Here is a 19,803-nt window from a genome sequence, read left to right as displayed (position 1 = left end):
ATTCAATTTAAAAAAGAACCACACGGCCTGGTTTTTCAATGCAATGTTAAAGAAAAGCTCTGCTAATTAACAAGCTGAACGAGGATTTCTTTTGTCATAAAACAAGCAGAAATGAAATCTGTCACGCAGCAATCCAAGGTTTGGCTATTTCTTAGGGATGAACCCTGATGGACCAGTCGGGCTGTAGGGAGATAGGAAATGCCAGCTCCTTACCTTGTAATTTCATCATCTCCAGGCACCCCTTTGGGAACTGGGGAGTATCTGGCTGGCGATGCTGGTGTTTGGCCCAAATAAGTAGGTGGACTAATGTGATTGTCCACAGGTTGAGAATAAGCTAGAAAAACCACAACAGAAAAAAAATAATTAAAATAAAGAACTAACTGCTGAGCAATACAGTAAGAAAGATGCTTATTTGGTTCATTAACTCAGTAAGAAAACTTCACTATGACCAACCTACTTACAATTCTGGGATGATTTCCTACGCTCAGACTTCAAGGATTCCTGGGGATCTTTCCGGTGACACCTGATGTAACCCCTACTCATCCTGCCCTGCCAATAACTTACTGCCTTTGTTCTGTGTGCTCAGCACAGTGCTTGACACGCAGGAAGCTGTTCTCACCCATTCACAGGGGCAAGACACGAGTGCAGGGGCCCGTGGGTGCAGCCCCAAGGCTCCATCGTGGGGAGCATGACGAAAGCCCTCTCAGCTGTGAGGGCCTCTGCACCCACAAGGCCATCCCACGACTCTACTGAGACCGCAACAAGACTATGAGATTGCACAGGAAGACCTAGATGAGGCCGAGCTCAGAAACTCAGGACAACCAAGCACTTCTACCATATCTGGCTACTTCCTAAGGACAATGGAATGAGAAGAAATTCAGGACTTGGATGATCCAGGGATAACAGAGAAGCTTCCCGCTGAAGAAGAGGGCCTGAGAGAGGGTGGCGGCCAGGGGAGCGAAAAGGAGGTAACCAAGAGGGGTACTTTATAGAAACAGAATCAACAAGACTTGGTAAATAATGGAATATAGAGGAGAAGGAAGGAAACAAGCATTGATTAAGTGCCTACTATGTACTGGGCGCTGGGCTAAGTACTTTCACAGACATTATCTCTTCTGATCCTCACAACAACCCTGCCAGGTAGGTGCTATTATTATCCTCATTTTCCAGATGAGGAAACTGAGGCAGACTGTGGTTATTACATAACTTGCCTAAGGTCACACAGCTAGCAAGTGTCTGAGGGTGGATTTGAACTCAGGTTTTCCACTACTCCGGCCTCAGTGCTCTATCCAAGGCTGTGAGACAAGGGGACTAGAAGGACGGTCAGGAGACACCACTCAGCACAGTGCCCATACACAGTAGGTGCCATATCAATGCTGCTTCTCCCCCCCCACCCAGAAAGCCATCCAATAGAACAAATCATTTCTTTGAAGATTAAAGAGGTTTAAAAAACCAGCATTGATAACGAGCAATAGATCAATACACAGAAGATGCCTGTGAGTCGTACACTTGTGGTCCTCACACCTCTGCCCAGCAGTGTGGAGGCTGCGGTCTCCGTATTCTGACGCTTATGTGGAGGGCTGACGTTATGGAAGTCATCATGTCTGCTATCTCCTTGGCTGCGCCAGCTCATGGAGCCCTGGTGGTGCTGCTTCACTGCTTGGCCATCACAGCAAGGAGGCCCCACAAGATCCCAAGTCTCCTTGGCGTGGAAGGAAGCTGGTCACTTTATCTGCGTAAGTGATTCACGGCTCTGTCAACGACTGTCCTGGTGGGCCTGTCGTCCTGTAGCGCCTCCAACACTATTCCCATTTTTGGTCTGTTTTTTTTTTGGTCATCTTAGCCAATTTTTAGGGGGTGGCAAAACCTTCCAATCGTCTGGCTCTGCGTTTCTCTTACCATCAGTGATTTAGAGCGTCCTTCCCGATGGTTGTCAGTTCGCAGTTCTCCTTTTGAGAACTGTCTGTTCACAAACCCTCCCTTCTTATCCTAGGGGTAAGCGATTTGGTTTGGGCAGAAGTTTTTCAGGTTCATGTAATCAAAGTTCTCATCTGTTCTGTCTTTTGTGACTGTTCCGGTCACTCGTGTGGTTTGGAATACGTCTGCCCACGGCAGTACGAGACACACGATTACTTTTATTTATTCTGGTCTTTCACGTAAGGGTCACATGTCCATTAAGACTGTAGAGTGGAATGTGCCAGAAGGTGCTGGGCTTGGCTTAACTTTGCCAGAATGCTTACACAGGGATGTCTTTCCACAGTCATTCATGTTTTCTGGTTGATGGAACATGGGGGCTTCCACTCTTTCTGATTCTCCTTTTTCTAGTCTGTTCCCAGGCTCAATCTCTCTAGATGTCTGCTGCTTGACAATATAATCTGAGGTCTGCAAGTTCTATTCTTCCTTCATCCACACAGTTCTTCATTGCTTTACTCTTGTATTTAATGAGAAAGCTAAGATCTCAAATGCATGAGGCTTTTGGTTTAAGATGGATGCATTTTATTTTATTTTTCAGAGGTCCCCCAGAGCCTATATTTTGTAGAGATTGCAGTATAAAAAAAGTGTTGTACTTTGTCAAAGGTTTATCTCTTTGGAGATAAGCACTTAGTTAGGGAGGTTTTTGTTTTTAAAATTGATAATTATATTGGTTGTTTTCCTAATGCTGAATCACCCATACATTCCTAGAACAAATCCAATTAGGTCCTGATAAATGATTTCCTGGTTGAATAGCTGTCATCTTTTAGACAGGATTTTATTTAAAATTTTATAAGCAATATTCATGAAGAAATTTATCGGTCTACAGTTCTGTGCTTTAACTTTTCCTAGTTTACATATTACAACTACATTTGTCTCAAAAAAGAAATCTGGTACAGTAAGTTTTCTCAATTTTTAAGAAAAATTTGTAAAGTATTGATATTAAAAGGTTTGGTAGAATTCTCTAGTCAATCAGGACCCAGGAGATGTTTTTCCTTTCGTGGTTCTGTTATGGTTAATTCTCTTTTACTGAGATTCGAATACTGAAGATTTCTATTTGGTCTTTTGTTTGGGTATTTATCATTGCTAAAATTATTTCTCTATTTCTATTGTGTTCTCGGTTTTGTTAGCAACAACTGTGCATAACAGCTTATGAATATTCTTTTTTTTTCTTCTGGTATCACTGTGTTTCTACCTCCTTTATTTCCTATTTTGCTGATTTGGTTTTGTGCCTCTTTTTAATCAGATTGGCTAATGTTTATCTAGGGGATTTTTGGGAAGAGGGAGGGATCCCGGTTTAATCTATTCCTACTCTAGTTTTTAATATTTCCTCTTTTGTGATTATTTTTATTTTCTGTTTTTCTATTTTTTAAAAAAACTATTCAATTCATTCATTTTCTCATTTTCTATTTTTAATTAATATTTTTTCAAATTATATGTAAAAACAATTTTCAAGACAGCAAACAATCTGACATAGATTACACACGTGCAGTCATGCAGAACACATTTCTATATTAGTCATGTTGTAAAAGAAAACAGATAATCTTTTTTGTGGTGGCAAAGAATTGGGAATTGAAGGGATGCCTGTTAACTGGGGAATGGCTGAACAAGCTGTGGTATGTGAATGTAATCGAACACTATGGTGCTATAAGAAATGATGAGCAAGAGGACTTCAGAAAAACCTGGAATGACTTGCATGGACTGATGCTGAGTGAAAAGAGCAGAACCAGGAGAACATTGTACACAGTAACAGCCATACTGTACAATGACTGACTTTGATAGATTTATCTCTTCCTAGCAATGCAAGGATCTAAGACATCTCCAAAGGTCTCATGTTGGAAAATGCTGTCCGCCTCCAGAGAAAGAACTATGGAGTCTGAATGCAGATCGAAGCAGACTGTTTTCTCTTCTTCTTTCTCGTGGTTTTTTCCTTTGGTTCTGATTTTTCTTTACAACATAACTAATGTGGAAATATGTTTACTATGATTGCACATGTATAGCCTATATTAGATTAGATTGCATGCCGTTGGGGAGGGGGGAATATTTAGAACTCAAAATCTTATAAAAGTGAATGCTGAAAACTAAAATTAAATAAATAAAGTGAAAGCTGGTAGATCCATAAAAAACAAAGAAAAAAAATCCCCCCCAATAAAGAAAGTTAAAAAACAATTCACTTCAATCTGCATTCAAACTCATCAGTTCTTTGTCTGGAGGTGGACAGCATTTTTTCATCATTATACCTAAGTCCTGGTTCTGCTCACTTCACTTTGCATCAGTTCATATAAGTCTTTCCAGGTTTTTCTGAGGGCATCCTACTTATCATTTCTTACAGAACAATAGTATTCCAAGGCAAAAAAAAAAAATTAAAAAAAAAAAAAAAAAAGGAAATAGGGGCAAGCTAGGTGACACTGTGGATAGAGCTCCAGCCTTGGAGTCAAGAGGATCTGAATTCAAATCCGGCCTCAGACGCTTGACACTTACAAGCTGTGTGATCCTGGGCAAGTCATTTAACCCCAACTGCCTCACCAAAAAAAAAACAAAAAAAAACCAAAAACCAAAAACCAAAAACAGTATTCTATCACAGTCATATACCACACAACTTGTTTAGCCACTCTTTCTCCAATTGATGAATATCCTCTCAATTTCCAATTCTTATTCCCTTTGGGCACAGTTCCAAATTGCTCTTCAGAATGGGTGGATCAATTCACCAACTCAATCAACAGTGTCCCAATTTTCCCATATCCCCTCCAATATCTGTCATTTTCCTTTTCTGTTACATTGGCCAATCTGACAGGTGCGAGGCGGTACCTTAAAATTGTTTTAATTTGCATTTCTATAATAATAATAACAATAGTGATTTAGAGCATTTTTTTCATACGATTATGGATAGGTTTGATTTCTTCACCCAGAAACTGCCTGTTCATATCCTTTGATCATTTATCAATTGGGGAATGACTTGTAGTCTTATACATCTGACTCAGTTTTCTATATATTTGAGAAGTTAGGCCTTTATCAGAGAAATCCCCAGTTTTCTGCTTTCCTTCTAATCTGAGCTACATCAGTTTTCTTTGTGCAAAAACTTTTTTAGCTTAATGTAATCCAAATTATCCATTTTACATTCCATAATGCTCTGTATCTTTCATTTGATCCTAAATTCTTCCCTTATCCATAGATCTGACAGATAAATTCCACGTTCCCCTAACTTGTTTATGGTATCGCCCTCTGTCTAAATCGTGTAACCCACTCTGCTATCCACTTGTTTATCTTTATCTCTCTCTCTCTCCCTCCTTTCACCACTCCCCCTCAAAAGCATTTTGCTTCCCACTACCACCTCCCCCAATCTGCCTCCCTTCTCTTCTCCCCTCCCCCTCTATTTCCCTGTAGGGTAAGACAGACTTCTATACCCAAATGAGTATGAATATTATTCCCTCTTTGAGCAAATTCCAAAGACAGTAAGGTTCAAGAACTGTCCACCACCCCCTGTATTTTTCCCTCCACTGCAAAAGCTCTTTTGTGCCTCTTTTATGTGAGATAATTTACCCTATTTTACCTCTCCCTTCTCCCAATGCATCTCTTTCTCACCCCCTAATTTTATTTTTTTTAGATATCACATCATAGTCAACTCACATGCCCTGTCCATGTAGACTCCTTCTAATAGTCCTAATAATTATAAAGCTCATTGGAGTTACAAGTATCATCTTCCCATGTAGGAACGTAAACAGTTTAGCCTTATTGAATCCCTTATGATTTCTCTTTCCTGTTTGTCTCTTCATGCTTTTCTTGAGTCGTGTATTTAAAGATCAAATTTTCTATTCAGCTCTGGTGTTTTCAGCAGGAAGACTGGAGAGTCCTCCATTTCATTAAACAGCCATTTCTTTCCCTGAAGGATTACACTAAATTTTGCTGGCTGTAATCTTAGATGCTCCTTTACCCTCTGGAACATCATAATCCAAGCCCTCCAATCCTTTAATGTAAAAGCTATTAAATATTGTGTTTTCTTGACTGTGGCTCCATGATATTTGAATTGTTTCTTTCTGGCTGCTTACAATATCTTCTCTTTGACCTGGGAACTCTGGAATTTGGATATAATATTCCTGGGAGTTTTCCTTTTGGGATCTCTTTCAGGAGGTGATTGGTGGACTCTTTCCGTTTCTATTTCACCCTCTGGCTCTAGGATATAAGGGCAGTTTTCCTTGATAATTTCTTGAAACATGCTGTCTAGGCTCTTATTTTGATCATGGCATTCGGGTAGTCTAATAATTCTTAACTTCTCTCTCTTCAATCTTCCAGGTCAGCTCGTTTTCCAATGAGATATTTCATATTTTCTTCTTTTTGTTTTCACTCTTTTGGTTTTGACTGTTTCTTCACTTCTCATAACGTCATTAGCTTCCACTTGTTCAATTCTAATTTTTAAGGAATTCTTTTCTTTAATGAGCTTTTGTACCTCTTTTTCCATTTGGCCAATTCTACTTTTTAAGGAATTCTTTTCTTCAGTAAATTTTTCTCCATCTTTTACCATCTGGCCTATTCTGTTTTTTAAGGTATTATTTTCTTCAGTATTATTTTTTTTTGTATCTCCTTTACCTAGCTGGTGACTCTTTTCATGATTTTTTTTTTTGCATCACTTTCATTTCTTTTCTCGATTCTTCCTCTACCTCTTGTATTAACGATTTTAAAAGTCATTTTGGAGCACTTCCAGGAATTCTTCTTGGGCCCAAGAACACTTCACATTTTTTCTTTGAGGCTGGCTTTCCACGTAGTTGTTTTGACACTGTTGTCTTCAGAGTTTATGTTTTGATCTTCCCTGTCACCATGGTAACTTTCTAGTGTTAGGTTTTCTTTGGGTCGTTTGCTCATTTTTCTAGCCCATTTCTTGACTTCTCACTTTCTGTTAAAATCGGGCTCTTGCTCCCAGGGTGAAGGGGGCACTGTCTCAAGCTTTAGGTTTTTCTTCCGCTGTTTTCAAAGCTAGTTCTGGGGGTCTGTCAGTTTTCAGTTCTTCCAAGGGGATAAGACCTGAGGCTTAATCTAAAGAGAGGCGAGGTCACCACTCTCCTGGCCTGTCGTTTGGTGTGTGAGTGATCACAAGCGCTCTCTTCCACCCTGGAACTGTGACAAGGGTCCTTGCAGTCATACGGTCTAGGGTGTTAGCGCTCCTCCTTGTCCTGGAACCATGACGCAGAACTTCATATGGGCAATGCAACAGAGCCCTGCTTCCAACGCCAGAAAAGGGTCCCCTCTAACTTCCTTCTGAACAGCTGTCTGACTGACCCCCTACATCTGTGGGCCGGGAGCTCCAGAAGCTGCCACTGCAGATTTAGTCACCCCAAGGTCTGCTGCTGGTTTGTCAGGGCATGGCCCGCAATGAACTGAGCTCCACTCTCACCCCAGTGAGACAGACCTTTCCTACCAACCTTTCAAGCTATCTTGGGCTGGAAAACTGTTTCACCCCATTCTTTTGTTGGTTCTGCCTCTTCAGAATTTGTTTTGAGGTCTTATTTTAATGATGTTTAAAGGGGCATTTGGGAAAGCTCAGGCAAGTCCCTGCCTTGGCTCTGCCACCTTTTTTCTATTTTGCTCATGTTTCCAGGGATATAATTTTTCCCCTTAAGACTACTACATCCCAGAGATTCTGGTACATTTTTTTCATTGTTATAATTTTCTTACAGTTATGAATTCTAAAATTTGTTCTTTAATCTATTTATTTTTTAGAATTTCATTGCCAAATCTCTATTTAGGTCTGTGTCTTTTGCTTGTGTCCCCTGAATGATTATTATTTTCATTCTGAACGGTCTGTAAATGATATGTTTACTATTTTTGCCTTTTTTCATTTGTTTGAAATATGTCTGTTGCCTAATACATGGTCATTCTTTCTTTAAAGAATGGAGAAATTCCTTAGCAGTCCTGTTTAGAAGATGACACAAGTATTTTAGATCTAGTTTCTCCAGCAATTTGTTCAGTTATATATTATTCCTTTTATCTGTCCAAAACAAAAGGGAGTAATGGAAATCTTCTCCCAATTTTATATTAATGTCTATGCCTTCTATTAGTTCAGTTAATTTTTCCTTTACTTAGATGCTAAGGCATTGAGATCATATAATTTTAATATTGATACAGGTTTGTTGTTTACGGTTCTTTTCAGTATAATGTAGCTGCCACATTTACCTCTTTCTATATTGTGAACTTTTGTTTTTGCTTTGTTTGATAGCATGACTGCAACTCCTGGTTTTTCTTTTTTAATTTTATTTATTTATTTATTTATTCATTCATTCATTTATTCATTTATTTTTTTGATGAGGCAATCGGGGTTAAGTGACTTGCCCAAGGTCACACAGCTACTCCGTGTTAAGTGTTTGGTCTGAGGCCAAATTTGAACTCAGGTCCTCCTGACTTCAGGGCCGGTGCTCTATCTACTGCGCCACCTAGCTGCCCCCAACTCCTGCTTTTTTGGATTCAATCAATCAGTCAATGAACAATTTTTTTCCTTTTTGTGAGGCAATCGTGGTTAAGTGAGTTGCTCAGGGTCATACAGCTAGTTAAGTGTCAAGTGTCTGAGTCTGGAATTGAACTCAGGTCCTCCTGAATCCAGGGCCAGTGCTCTATCCACTGTGCCACTTGGCTGCCCCCAATAAACATTTATTAAGTTCCTACTATGTGGCAGGCACTGTGCTTACACTGAGGATACAAAAGGGGCAAATGTTAGCCTCTGCCCTCAAGGAACTTACACTCTGTTTGGAGAGACAACACACAAGCAAATACAGACAAAGCAAGCTATAAACAGGATAGAGAGGAGATAAGCAACTGAGGGAAGGATCTGGATTTTTGTAAGCGTAGGGATAATCCAAAGAATTCTAGGTTATAACAAATGAAAATGGCAGCATCAATGCACTGGATGTGACTTTACCTAAGGAATATTTTAGGTGATGTCTAATATTCCTCGTGAACAAGAATAATGAAGAATCAAAACAAAATGTCTATTAACCCCATTATAAAATTTCCATGGAGTGACTAAACTTACAGTTGGTGACATCAGGAGGAACACAGCCATCGTTCATGTACATACTGGTGGGCTTTGCGACTCTCAGGTAAACAAAGTCAGATGTGTTCTTTAAGGCTGTCACGGCTTCTTCATGAGTCACTTCTTCTAAGCATACACTATTCACCTAAAACAAAACAGGAACAGGCAGGATTCGGATGTTGTAACATAGAAAACATTCTCATATGTCAGCAACATGAACTGAAACTTTCCAGCTGTATAGGTGTACATTTTGCTATAGCCACAGCTTTGGGAAAATGACCAGCTGACCCAGGAGCACCTTCGAAGCCCACATTTTATGCCTGGCACTTGGCTACACGGTGCACGTGCACCTAAGTGTGATGACTATAGAGAGAACAAATGAATACATGTGCAAAGGAGTTCAATCGGAGGCTGCCTGGACCAGAGAACCACAAGAGTCTGCTGTGAGGGGCTGCAGCCAGAGGCATCAGCAAAGGCTGCCCAGAAAACAAGGTGGTGATGCTGTGTCTCAGCGGATGAGGACACACTGAGCCGGGAGGTGTACAGCTGACGGGGGGCAGAGTCAAGAACGAGGAGCAGAGAGGAGCTTGTGTGCAGCTGGATCTCAGAGAGATGCAAAGCAATGTCCAATGAAGGACCAATGTGTATAGGGCTATCAAAGCGAAACAGGCGACTCCTATGTTATCCTGGGGGCAGGATGCAGCTACCAAAGTTCATGGCATGTGCTCTGGGCAGTGACTGCTTGGTGCTTGGGGAGAAAAAAAAGTAATAACAGCATTTCTATCGTACTTTACAATTTACAAAGCACATCACAAATATTGTCTCATCTGACCTTGCCAAAGAGCCTAGGAGGGAGGTGCTGTTACTATCCATAATTTATAGTGGAGAAAACTGAGGCAGACAGAGGTGAAGTGGTTTGCTCAAGGTCACAGAGCTACTAAGAATTTGAACTCAGGCCTTCTTGGCTCCATGCCCAGTGTTTACTCTACTGAGTCACCTAGCTGCCCAAGGAGTTCTGTGGTGGAGATGCTCATGGGACATCCAGTGTGAAATGAAGAGGTAATTGGTGAGGCTGACCTGGGGCTCAAGAGAAAGACCAGGAAAGGACAGAGAGATCTGGTAGAAACTGGCATGGAGGGAGTAATTAAACCCACGGAGGCAGATGAGGGGGGAAAAGAAAAAGACTGAAAAGGGCCCAAGAAGGAGGCTCGGCGAACCTCCAAAGTATTTCGTATTTCTCCTTTGTTTCTATGCAGGTGAACAGAAACAAGACCAAATTCATCCTTTCAAGGATTCTGTAGACATCCCTTAGAAAGAGATACTAGTTAAAGTGTTGTGGAATTATACACTCAACAATACCACATTCACAAATTGGCTTCCTCATCTACGAATTATATAAAAAATGTTTTTCCTCTCTGTTTTTAGTCATTTCACTAATCAAAAATAATTAGACTAGAAGATAATGAAGGCAAAGGAGATGAAAAGAGTTAAACATTTTACCCATTTCCAAAAGTTTATTAGTCAGGCAGTAAAAGAGCCCACTGTGACTATCTAAACTTAGGTTCGAAAGTCGGCGAGGCCTAAAAGAGAGTGAGTGAGCTGGCCTCAGAGTCAGGAAGACTTGGACTCCGGGTCTGCCCTGTGACCCTGGGCAAGTCACTGAAGCGCTGAGCACTTCAGGCAGTCTCCGAGACAGTAAGACACAGATCAAGTGCCAATCTATGCTGGGAGTGCAGGGTGCTTCCTCACTGGATGTATCCCATACCAGTGAAAAGCACAGGCCCAGTCCAAAAGACAGAATACGGCCTGGAGACTGTCCGCGCAGATGACTTCACCCACAAACTACCAGGTGCTGGGTGTTGGTCATGCTGTCTCTCCCTAAACCTTGCAAGGTGCTCACTGCACTCCAACCAAAACCCATGCCTTCCTCTGAGCTCTGAGAACCAGCCCGGTTTGATGCAGGGGTCTATCAGAAGAAGCACCTTAGTGCTGAGTGGGCAAAGCAGGCAGCCGGTCCTACCTGTGACACGCCTGACCATGCCCTAGTTCTTAATCCCTGTTGCCTCGAAGTCGCTGCGGTAAATCCCCTGTCCTCCTCTAACAGGAACAGATACTTTGGGTCTTGGGGGCTCATCCCACCCCTCTCCTTTTTGCTCCTCCTCCCCTGCTGCCAGACCACATACCCATGGCTGGGGGATATGTGCCAGATCCTGGGAGCCAGAGAATGAAAAGCATATGCCAAGACGTTTCCAGATAAAAATAAAGAAGAGCTAGCCTAGGAATAGCTAGGAATATTTTTAGGTACATGAATATGCTCCAAGAAAGACATACAAAAAATGTTTTCTTTTCATACTAAAAAATTCTTCAATGCTAAGAAGTATCTTTCAAAATACATAAAATTGTAATATGACTAAAAATATCAAGAGTTTAGGAGGAAAACAGGAGGCCAGAGGAAAAACAAGAAGCTACTTACCGCTAAAAGTTTGTCTCCAATCTGTAGTTTGCCATCTTTATGGGCTGCTCCCCCTTCAATAATTTTGGTGACATAGATGCTGTTATCCCCAGGAATATGCTGATTCCCAACTCCGCCAGCTATACTGAACCCAAGACCTGCTTGGAAAATTCAAAAGTGTGAATTTCTCCTTGAAGTGTGAGTTCTCCGTTCATTGCCCTGAGCAGGCCCCAGACCAGCTCTGGGCAAGGTCAAGACGCTAGGGTCTTTATGCAATGATGAAGTGGTGGTCTTCAACAGGGCCACCCACTCCCCCCCCCCATTACAAACACACTTCAGACAGAGGAAAGCCATGTGCCCCTACTGCTGGTGCCACAGACAGTGGCCATGCTCTCCCTGCTCCGCCACCCTTCTTTGCTTTGATTGTGCCATCAGATCCCACAGGGTCTTTCCCAGTAAGAGTCTTGGCCAACAGCATGGGCTGCCATGTAACAATCGGTGCATCTCCTGGCTGTTCCTAAGCTAAACATTTATGGGATTGCTAAGTTTGGGAAAAAGGGTTGTTTCTTTAGGTTCCATCAAGGCTCCTGGAGCACCTTTCAGCCAGGTCCTGGGCGGGGGAGGAGAGACAGAGCATACCAAGACAGTAAGAAAGAGGTTTCCTGCCGTCAGGGAGGCATGACACGAGGCAATGAGAGAGGAGCAGGGAGAGAGCTGCACAGGGGAAGGGTTGTGCCCAGAGTCACACAGCCAGGAGGCATCAGAGGTAGGGCACAAACCCAGGCCAGCCTTCCTGGAGGGGAGGGGACAAGCACTGATTAAGCACCTACTGTGTGCCAGGCACATGCTAAGTACTTTACAGATATGATCTTACTGGATCCTCACACAAGGCCAGGAGCGAGGTGCTATTATTCTCCCTACTTTACAGCTGAGCAAAGTGACTTGGCTAGGGTCCTCCAGCTAGGAAATGTTTGAGGCCTGACTCCAGGCCCAGTGCCACACTGCCTATCACTCCTTCCTTCTGAGGACTATGAAATAGAAAAGAAGGTCAGTTACTGGAGCCTAAATGTTTTTGTTTTTTTTTTTTAAATTTCAGTTATTTAACTTTTGGTTCTTGAAACGTGGAGCAATTTTGCCGTATTATGAGACAACAGACTTTATGACTGGAAGTCTTAGGGACGGTGTCTTTGTTCTTGTTTTGGCCCGGTTTCCATCGAAGTCACTGCTAGGAGGCTCATTATCAGGCAGTTACTGAACAAAAGGAAAGTCTGCTCCCTGAGGTTATGTTTTGACATGTGGCAAAAATATCTAAAATAAGTAGGAACTGTTTACTTCAATTATGAAAATAATACAGACAAATTTTAAACATATCGACTTTCGGAGTAACAAACTCGCTGGGTTTTGCCCAGACTAGGCAGCCCCTTTCTAAATCCAGACAAGGGCTAATCTCTGATCCCAAGTGCTCACCGCAGCTGGCGAGCCTCGAGTCAGCCACACCTTCCCGCTGCCCTACCTTTGGGGCCTTTCACCAGTTTGATCTCCACCGTTTTCTCCGTCACCGGCTTCCGTCTTTTCACATACAGACGCACAATGGAGCCGGCTTCCTTCAAGGCTTCTACGGCTTTGCTGTGTGTCACATCTCGGACATCCACTTCATTTACTCGCAAAATGCAGTCATTAACCCTAAGGGGATACGTGGAAAACAGAAAAGACTTTTTAATTCCTGTTTCCCCATCTCAGAATTGCAAGAGCAGATAAGCTCTGGGTCCCAGGGTTAAGATCCTGCCCAATCCCCACAGGTCAAACTGGACACAAAAGCAGATCCTGTCAGCAACTCCTGTGGCGAGAATCTCTTCAGTGTCTAAGAACAGGCTTAGGGGTTCGGAGCAAGAAAAGTTTAAAAAAAAAGGGGGTGGGAAATCAAAAGAGTCTACATGAGAGTGCTCTATAAACTGAAATTTAAAAATCTCTGATTCAGTCACTTGGCAAGGCAGTTTGGAATGAGTGACAAAAAACTAAAATGTCTATACCCTCTGATACAGAGATTCTACTGCTGGCCATACAAACCTGCGGAGGTAAGTGACCAAAAAGACATGCCCTATTGCCCCAAAATGTTGAGAGCCACACCTGTGGCAGGAGCAAAGATGTCTAGCCATCAGGGAATGGTTCTACAGGCTGTGATCCCTCAATGTTGCAGAATATCACTGTAGCAAAGAAAAGAGTAAATGCGATGTATATCAACAAGTATGGCGAGACTTACAGGAATTGATGCAAAGTGAAAGAAGGTGAAGAAGGAACACAATTCACAAGGACCAGGATGATGTAAACGAAAAGAAGAGAAGCAGTCAGTGGACCCAGACTGCTAGGAAACCCCGAAGAGAAAGCTCCGTGCAGCTGTCTTCCCCAGCTTGTGTGTGTATGTGGGGGCGGGGGGGCGTTCCCTGCGGATGCTGCACAAGGCATGAAAGGTCCCAAGTTTCCAACAGGCCAGCTAGCTTTGTTCTTCCATTTTCTGTTCTAAGATTTCTCCACCTGCAGTCCGCAGCCTCGCCCTTCCCTGGACTAGGCCCAGAGCCCCTTTGGCTGGGATGATTCTCAAGAGTCTCAGCTCCTTACATTACGGGATGTCCAAGGCCGATCGTGAACGGGGATGGCCTTCTCTGGGAATGCTCTAACTTATCAACATGGCACCAAAAACTGAACAGAATACTACACATGTCGAGGATGACAAGGACCACGTACAGAAGGATGGCTGGCTTCCAAATCCTTGACAATTTACCTCTGGGGAAGGTGGTCAAAGAACTATTCCCTTGCCTGACCGCCACAGCCTGCTGAGATTCAGTCATTACACCTCAATCCCCCAAATCTTTTTTTTCAATCCCGCTGCTCTCTTTCCTTACCACCCTCCCATCTTATACTCAGGAAGCTGATTTTTGAAACCAAGCGAAAGATTTCATGTTTATTTCTATTAAAATTCACCTTCTCCATTTCTGCCTAATGTTCTGACTTGTACTTTATCTAAGGATAATTTTGGTTTCAAATTCTACCAATAACATTTGTCAAGTGATAATGTCTGAGGCATTTTTAATAACGATAACCATTATCTGACCTTAGAAATAGAACACCTATGAAAAAAATGAACACAGACGTGAGATATGAATTCACAGAATCCTCGCACTACTAACAAAATGCACATAATACCTCTCACCAATGGAGCCCAAATAAGAAGTATGTCAGTGAAATAGAGTCCCGTGTCATGTTGCGCATATTCCTGGTGAGCTACGTCCCAAAGATGAAAGCATGGGTAGGTAAGCAAGGAAGAATACACAGTCCAGCACTAGCCTCTGTATGATTACAGTTAGAAGGGAACCTCAGGACAACCAAAAGAATCTTTAAGTGAATCAGAAAGCCACAAGGCACCCCAGGTATGATAGAGCTGAGGCTTGGGTCTGGGACCGACAAGAAGATGACAGTGGATGATGGAGGGAAGAAGGAAATAGAAAACTTTTACGGAGAACGATGACACGATCCCCCTACTGGAAATCATCAAGGAAAATAGGTAACAGGACACTGAGAGTCAAGAATGGAGAGAACAATGGAGCACCTGACTGGCCTTGGAGAGTTCCTGGAACTTGGATGAGATGTGCGACACACTAGGGTCCTGAATGCCCTGGCCACCACGAGACAGTCATCTCTACAAGACTGTGGAGAATGGGGAAAAGTGAACAATTAAAGAGGCACCCCAGGAGTAGAGAAGAACAAATGAACACATTTTCAAAAAAGAATGGAAGACAGAAAACTACAGGCCAGGGAATATGAATCTGATTCCTGAAAAGACTGTAGGCTGTGTCATCACAGGGATATTCAGTGAGGAGCTAGAAAAGGAAGCATCAGCAAACAGGGCTTCTGCAAGAAAAGGCCATGCCTTTCCTGGGGGTCAGAGGTCACTAGATGAGAGAGTAAGGGACTGGGACAGAGCCAAGGGCAGTCCTTTGTACACTCCCCTCACTTCAGTCTGCACCAGTGCGCCCAACTTTCCTGGGGGTCGTGGAGTTGCAACCACAAGTACATTCCAAACGGTCAGGGCTTTCGTCCTAGGGTTCTCTTCCTCCACCTGTGCTGCGATGAAGATTCTGGTAATGACTCTGACTGCCCTGGGGCACACGTCCAGGAGGGAGATTGCCAGGCCCCAGCCCGTCAGCATGGCAAGGCCAATTCGTAGCTGCACCAAAACGTATGAAGACGGTTTCTTTTGCACAGAGACTCCAAACACTGTCTACCTCTGTCTTCTGACAATTTGACAAGGGTGTTAGACATTACCTAGTTTAGCAAAACAGGGGAGGAAGTATCTCATGCTGCACTTGTGAATAAACCGGCAAGACACAGGTGTGATAGTAACCCAGTCCAGTGGGTTTGGGAGTGAGTGAACAGCTGAACCCAAAGGCTGGCTAGTGATGTCTGGATTTCTGCCTGGCAGGAGGGCTTCCACACAAGAGGGTCCCGAGGATTGGTCTGTGCTCGGTTGTCATCACACACCCGGCCACATTCTCCACACCAGCACACAGCCCCAGAAATTACTGCAGAGAACTCTGGATGTATTTGCATGTATGTGTGCGTGCATGTGTGTGTGTCGTTCCCCCTGCTTTCTTCAGCACTAGGTCACTAGCTATGTGGTATCAAGTGGGCTGTGAGTGCTGAATGTGGGGTCAGAAAGAGCAGAGTTTAAATCCTGTCTGAGGCACTGACTAACTAGGTACCTCTGAGATTCTGTTTCCTCATTCATAAAATGGGGGTGGTGACAACTACCTCACGGGGTTATCCCAAGGATCAAACAAGATCACTGACATAAGTGTGCGCAAACTTTAAAATGGCCGATCAACGTTACCTAAGTTTGTTTTTATTATTGGTATTACAACAGCACATGGACAGACAGATGGAAGCCCATGGGCTTCCCCAGGAAGCTGCTGGTCCTGTCCCACACCCCCTCTCCTGCTGGTCCTCATGCCTGCAGCCTTCTATCTGCACACATGTGCAGCCCGCTCCCCCTCTCCCCTTAGCAAGTCCCCCCTGGAGGCCCAGCTGGCCTTCACTCTCCCATCGTCCCCATGGCCCTAGTCCGAACTCTCCGGACTTCAAAGCCACGTCGCCAGAGCTAGAGACCTTGCCCCACTCTGCACCACCCTCTGCCTTGCTTTTCAGATCCCACATTCGAATGGAGGCTCCTAGAGGGCAGGGACTGTCTTTCTCTTCACTTGTACTGGTATCCTCGGTGCCTGGCACACACTAAGTGCTTAATAAATGCTTCCCTGAAGGTAGGGTCTTGCGGCACCGATATTCAGCCCAGCACAGGGAGTCAAGCAAGTGCTTAACAGATGCTGGCTGACTGACAAGAACTAACTTCAGGTGTGCGTTTGCTCCCGCCTCCACTGATGACACAGAGATAAGAGGAAGAACTGATGGCGCAATGTGATAGCTAGATATCTATGATAGCTTGTCCTTTGGGGACAAGCTAAATAAGATGAGAAGTAATGGAGATAAATGTCGAATCTTCCTTTTGGGTCTCTAAAAATCACCAGCACAGGGCAACTAGGTGGCACACTGGCCCTCGAATCAGGAGGACCTGAGTTCAAATCCTTGCTGGCTGTGTGACCCTGAGTGAGTCACTTAACCAAATCAGCAGCACAAGTATAAACCTGAAGCTGGCCTGGCACGCTGCCTAGTGAATGATTCACCAAAAGGGCTAACGTCACTTCAGGCTACACTGCAGTGTGTCTGGGTCCAGGGCTAGGGGGATAATGGCATCTGCAGGCTCATGCCTGGCTCTGAGAGACACCCTCATGAATGGAGAGCATCCAGAGGCGGGCAACCATGAGGGGAGGGGAATGAGGGGGCGGCACGGCACAGGAAGACCACGCGATTTCCAAGTGTCTGATGGGCTGTCAGGTCACCTGGAAGGGGTCAGGATGAGGAGTCATGGGCACAAGTTGAAAAGAGGCAGAGACCAGCCTGATTTTAAGGAAATGTCAATCAGAGCAATCCCAAAAGCTGAGGGGGCTTCCTCAGGAGACAGCAGAGGCCATGGGGGTGGGACGGGATGAGAGAGCCTGAGAGACCTTCCACTACTGCTGCTCCCACCGACTCTAGCTACCTCCTGTGAACAAGGTTTGGGATCAACATAATTCATTGGTTGTGATCTCTGACCCATTCTTAGTTACATACTCTCTTCAAATATCCAAAACAAAACATTCTCCAATGCTTAATGCAGAGATAAAAAGTAAGATCATAGGAACAACCTCACATGACAAAGAGAAGGTAATATTGTGACCGAGGATCTGCGGAGAACGGTAAGGGCCTTGACTTTGGCCATTTAACCACAACTATTGATGATCTGGACAGTAAAAACCTAATTACAGTTTAAATAATGTTTACTACAAACAACAAGAGAACACATCAGTAGCCTCTCTTCCCCATTACACCATAACCAATTTGCTTAGGGAAAAATAAAAACATCCAATTGGACCCAGTCTCTTATGTTGCCAGATTCATTCTTCCCTGGAGACTCCACATACCGCAGTCTTCCATCCTGTGCTGCTGCTCCCCCGGCAATGATTTTTGTAATGAAAATACTGGCGTCGTCTCCAATATGTGGGTTATCTGTGCCCCCTGCAATGCTAAAACCAAGCCCTGAATTGCCCTGGGGAAAAGAAAAAAGGGACAGAATTCAAGTCAGCTATGAAAAACTTCATCAAATTCTGTAATATAAAACTTTGAAAGTAAACAAATTTATGTTTTCTAGATGAATAATCATCTACAAAATGATAAAAGTACCATGGGAAATAAGTCTTTTACATGGCTGTCCTCCAAATACACAGAGAACAAACAACTGCTTTAATGCAGAACATGTGTGCCCAGCACCCACACAAGGGCAGGTCTGTCTCATCATGAACACATACAAGCAATGGGCGTCAGCTACTGTCTACACCGACTGCAGACAGAATGGCGGCGCTCAGGCGTGTCAGCAGGCAACAGGAACAGGGTGCTGAGAAGATGGTGTGTCCTCTCATTGGCCCCCTGCTGACATGGCTTTTGTGGCTGGACCGTGGGTGACTGGACCGCCTTGGTAGGAGTCGCCCCGACCCTGAGGCTGCCCAGAAGGAGAACCACGTCACGCACGTCGTCTTTAGCACACGTCTAACCCTGTCATCCCTCAACACGGGCTCTTCTCCCTTGGAATCACACCAATCTTTCACAAATAAATGACATAACCAACAGATGCTGACAGGCACTACGCTAACAGCTGGGAGCGTAGCGTCTTTACGTCATGGAGCCAGGAAGCTGCTCCTCGTACTCCAAAGAGGGAGTCCAGTTAATCGCCAGCAGAGTCATACTACTGGCGACCACCTATGGAAACCATGAAACTCGGGGCCATGGAACACACAGTACGATGGGATGAAGACTTGGTAATGGGACTGCACTGCCCCACCAGTTTCCACGCCTTTCATCTCACAGGCTGCCCAGAGGCAGATTTTCTTTGACATCTCTCTGGGGTTTGACAGCCTCTCTGCTCTCTTGGGCTGTATGCAAGGGTGTCCACGTATGCTCTTGAGGCTTTCAGGCTGACGTTAGTGATATACAGGGGACTAAACAGCACATCCCAAACAGATCTGTGGGCATTTTCAGAGTCAAGAAATAGAATACAATAGATTTTACATCATGAATGTTGATGTACATTTTATTAACTCCTTACAAAATAGAAAAACTGTCCAAAAGACAGTTTTAAAACATTTTAAAAATATATTTTATTTGTTTTAATCAGCCAGATTCTGCTTCCTCACTCTTCCATCCTAGTTCTCTCCCCTGCCACCTGAACCCTCCCCCTACAATTGAGAACACAGAAACAAAACTCACTATACACATGAACAGTCAATTACAACAAATTTCCACACTGGCTCTGGCCTAAAAAAAATATGTCTCTTTTTGAATTCTAAAGTACTTCACCTCTCTATCAGGAGGTGGAGCATGTTTTATTATTAATCCTCTGGTATCATGGTTGGTCATTATTCTGAGAAGAGATCCACACATAAGTATTCCATTACATTTATAAACTATAGTTTGTTCATCCTGCCTCATTTTTAGGGATCACCTCAGATTCCCAATCTTTGCCACCCCAAAGAACTATACCTTTTTTTTTTTTGAGGCAATCGAGGTTAAGTGCCTTGCCTAGGCTCACACAGATAGTAAATGTCTGAGGACACATTTGAACTCAGGTCCTCCTGACTTCAGGGCTGGTGCTCTATCCACTGCGCCACCCAGCTGCCCCAACACCCAAGGCTTTCCTCCCTGGCAACAGCACCTCCATGGC

The 19,803-nt window shown here is 43.8% G+C and overlaps 1 protein-coding gene across 10 annotated transcripts in view; it reads right to left on the bottom strand.

Moving 5' to 3' along the window:
- The window catches only part of DLG1 (discs large MAGUK scaffold protein 1), a 228,090-nt gene that overhangs the window by 44,156 nt on the left and 164,131 nt on the right, over window positions 1-19,803 (bottom strand). For 6 of the 10 annotated variants that reach the window (XM_027848792.1, XM_027848794.1, XM_027848796.1 and 3 more), the window contains 5 exons: window positions 18,011-18,135; window positions 12,955-13,124; window positions 11,463-11,599; window positions 8,990-9,134; window positions 214-334 (listed from right to left, as the gene is read on the bottom strand). In XM_027848792.1, the coding sequence (XP_027704593.1) occupies window positions 214-334; window positions 8,990-9,134; window positions 11,463-11,599; window positions 12,955-13,124; window positions 18,011-18,135 (698 nt within the window). Of the gene's footprint in view, window positions 1-213; window positions 335-8,989; window positions 9,135-11,462; window positions 11,603-12,954; window positions 13,125-18,010; window positions 18,136-19,803 lie in introns of all 10 variants that reach the window. The other 4 variants (XM_027848791.1, XM_027848793.1, XM_027848795.1 and 1 more) reach the window with 1 other exon arrangement.

The sequence above is a fragment of the Vombatus ursinus genome, unplaced genomic scaffold (assembly GCF_900497805.2).
Source record: "Vombatus ursinus unplaced genomic scaffold, bare-nosed wombat genome assembly UNPS02006874.1, whole genome shotgun sequence".
Lineage (NCBI taxonomy): Eukaryota > Metazoa > Chordata > Mammalia > Diprotodontia > Vombatidae > Vombatus > Vombatus ursinus.
This window is presented reverse-complemented; position numbering and strand designations above follow the sequence as displayed.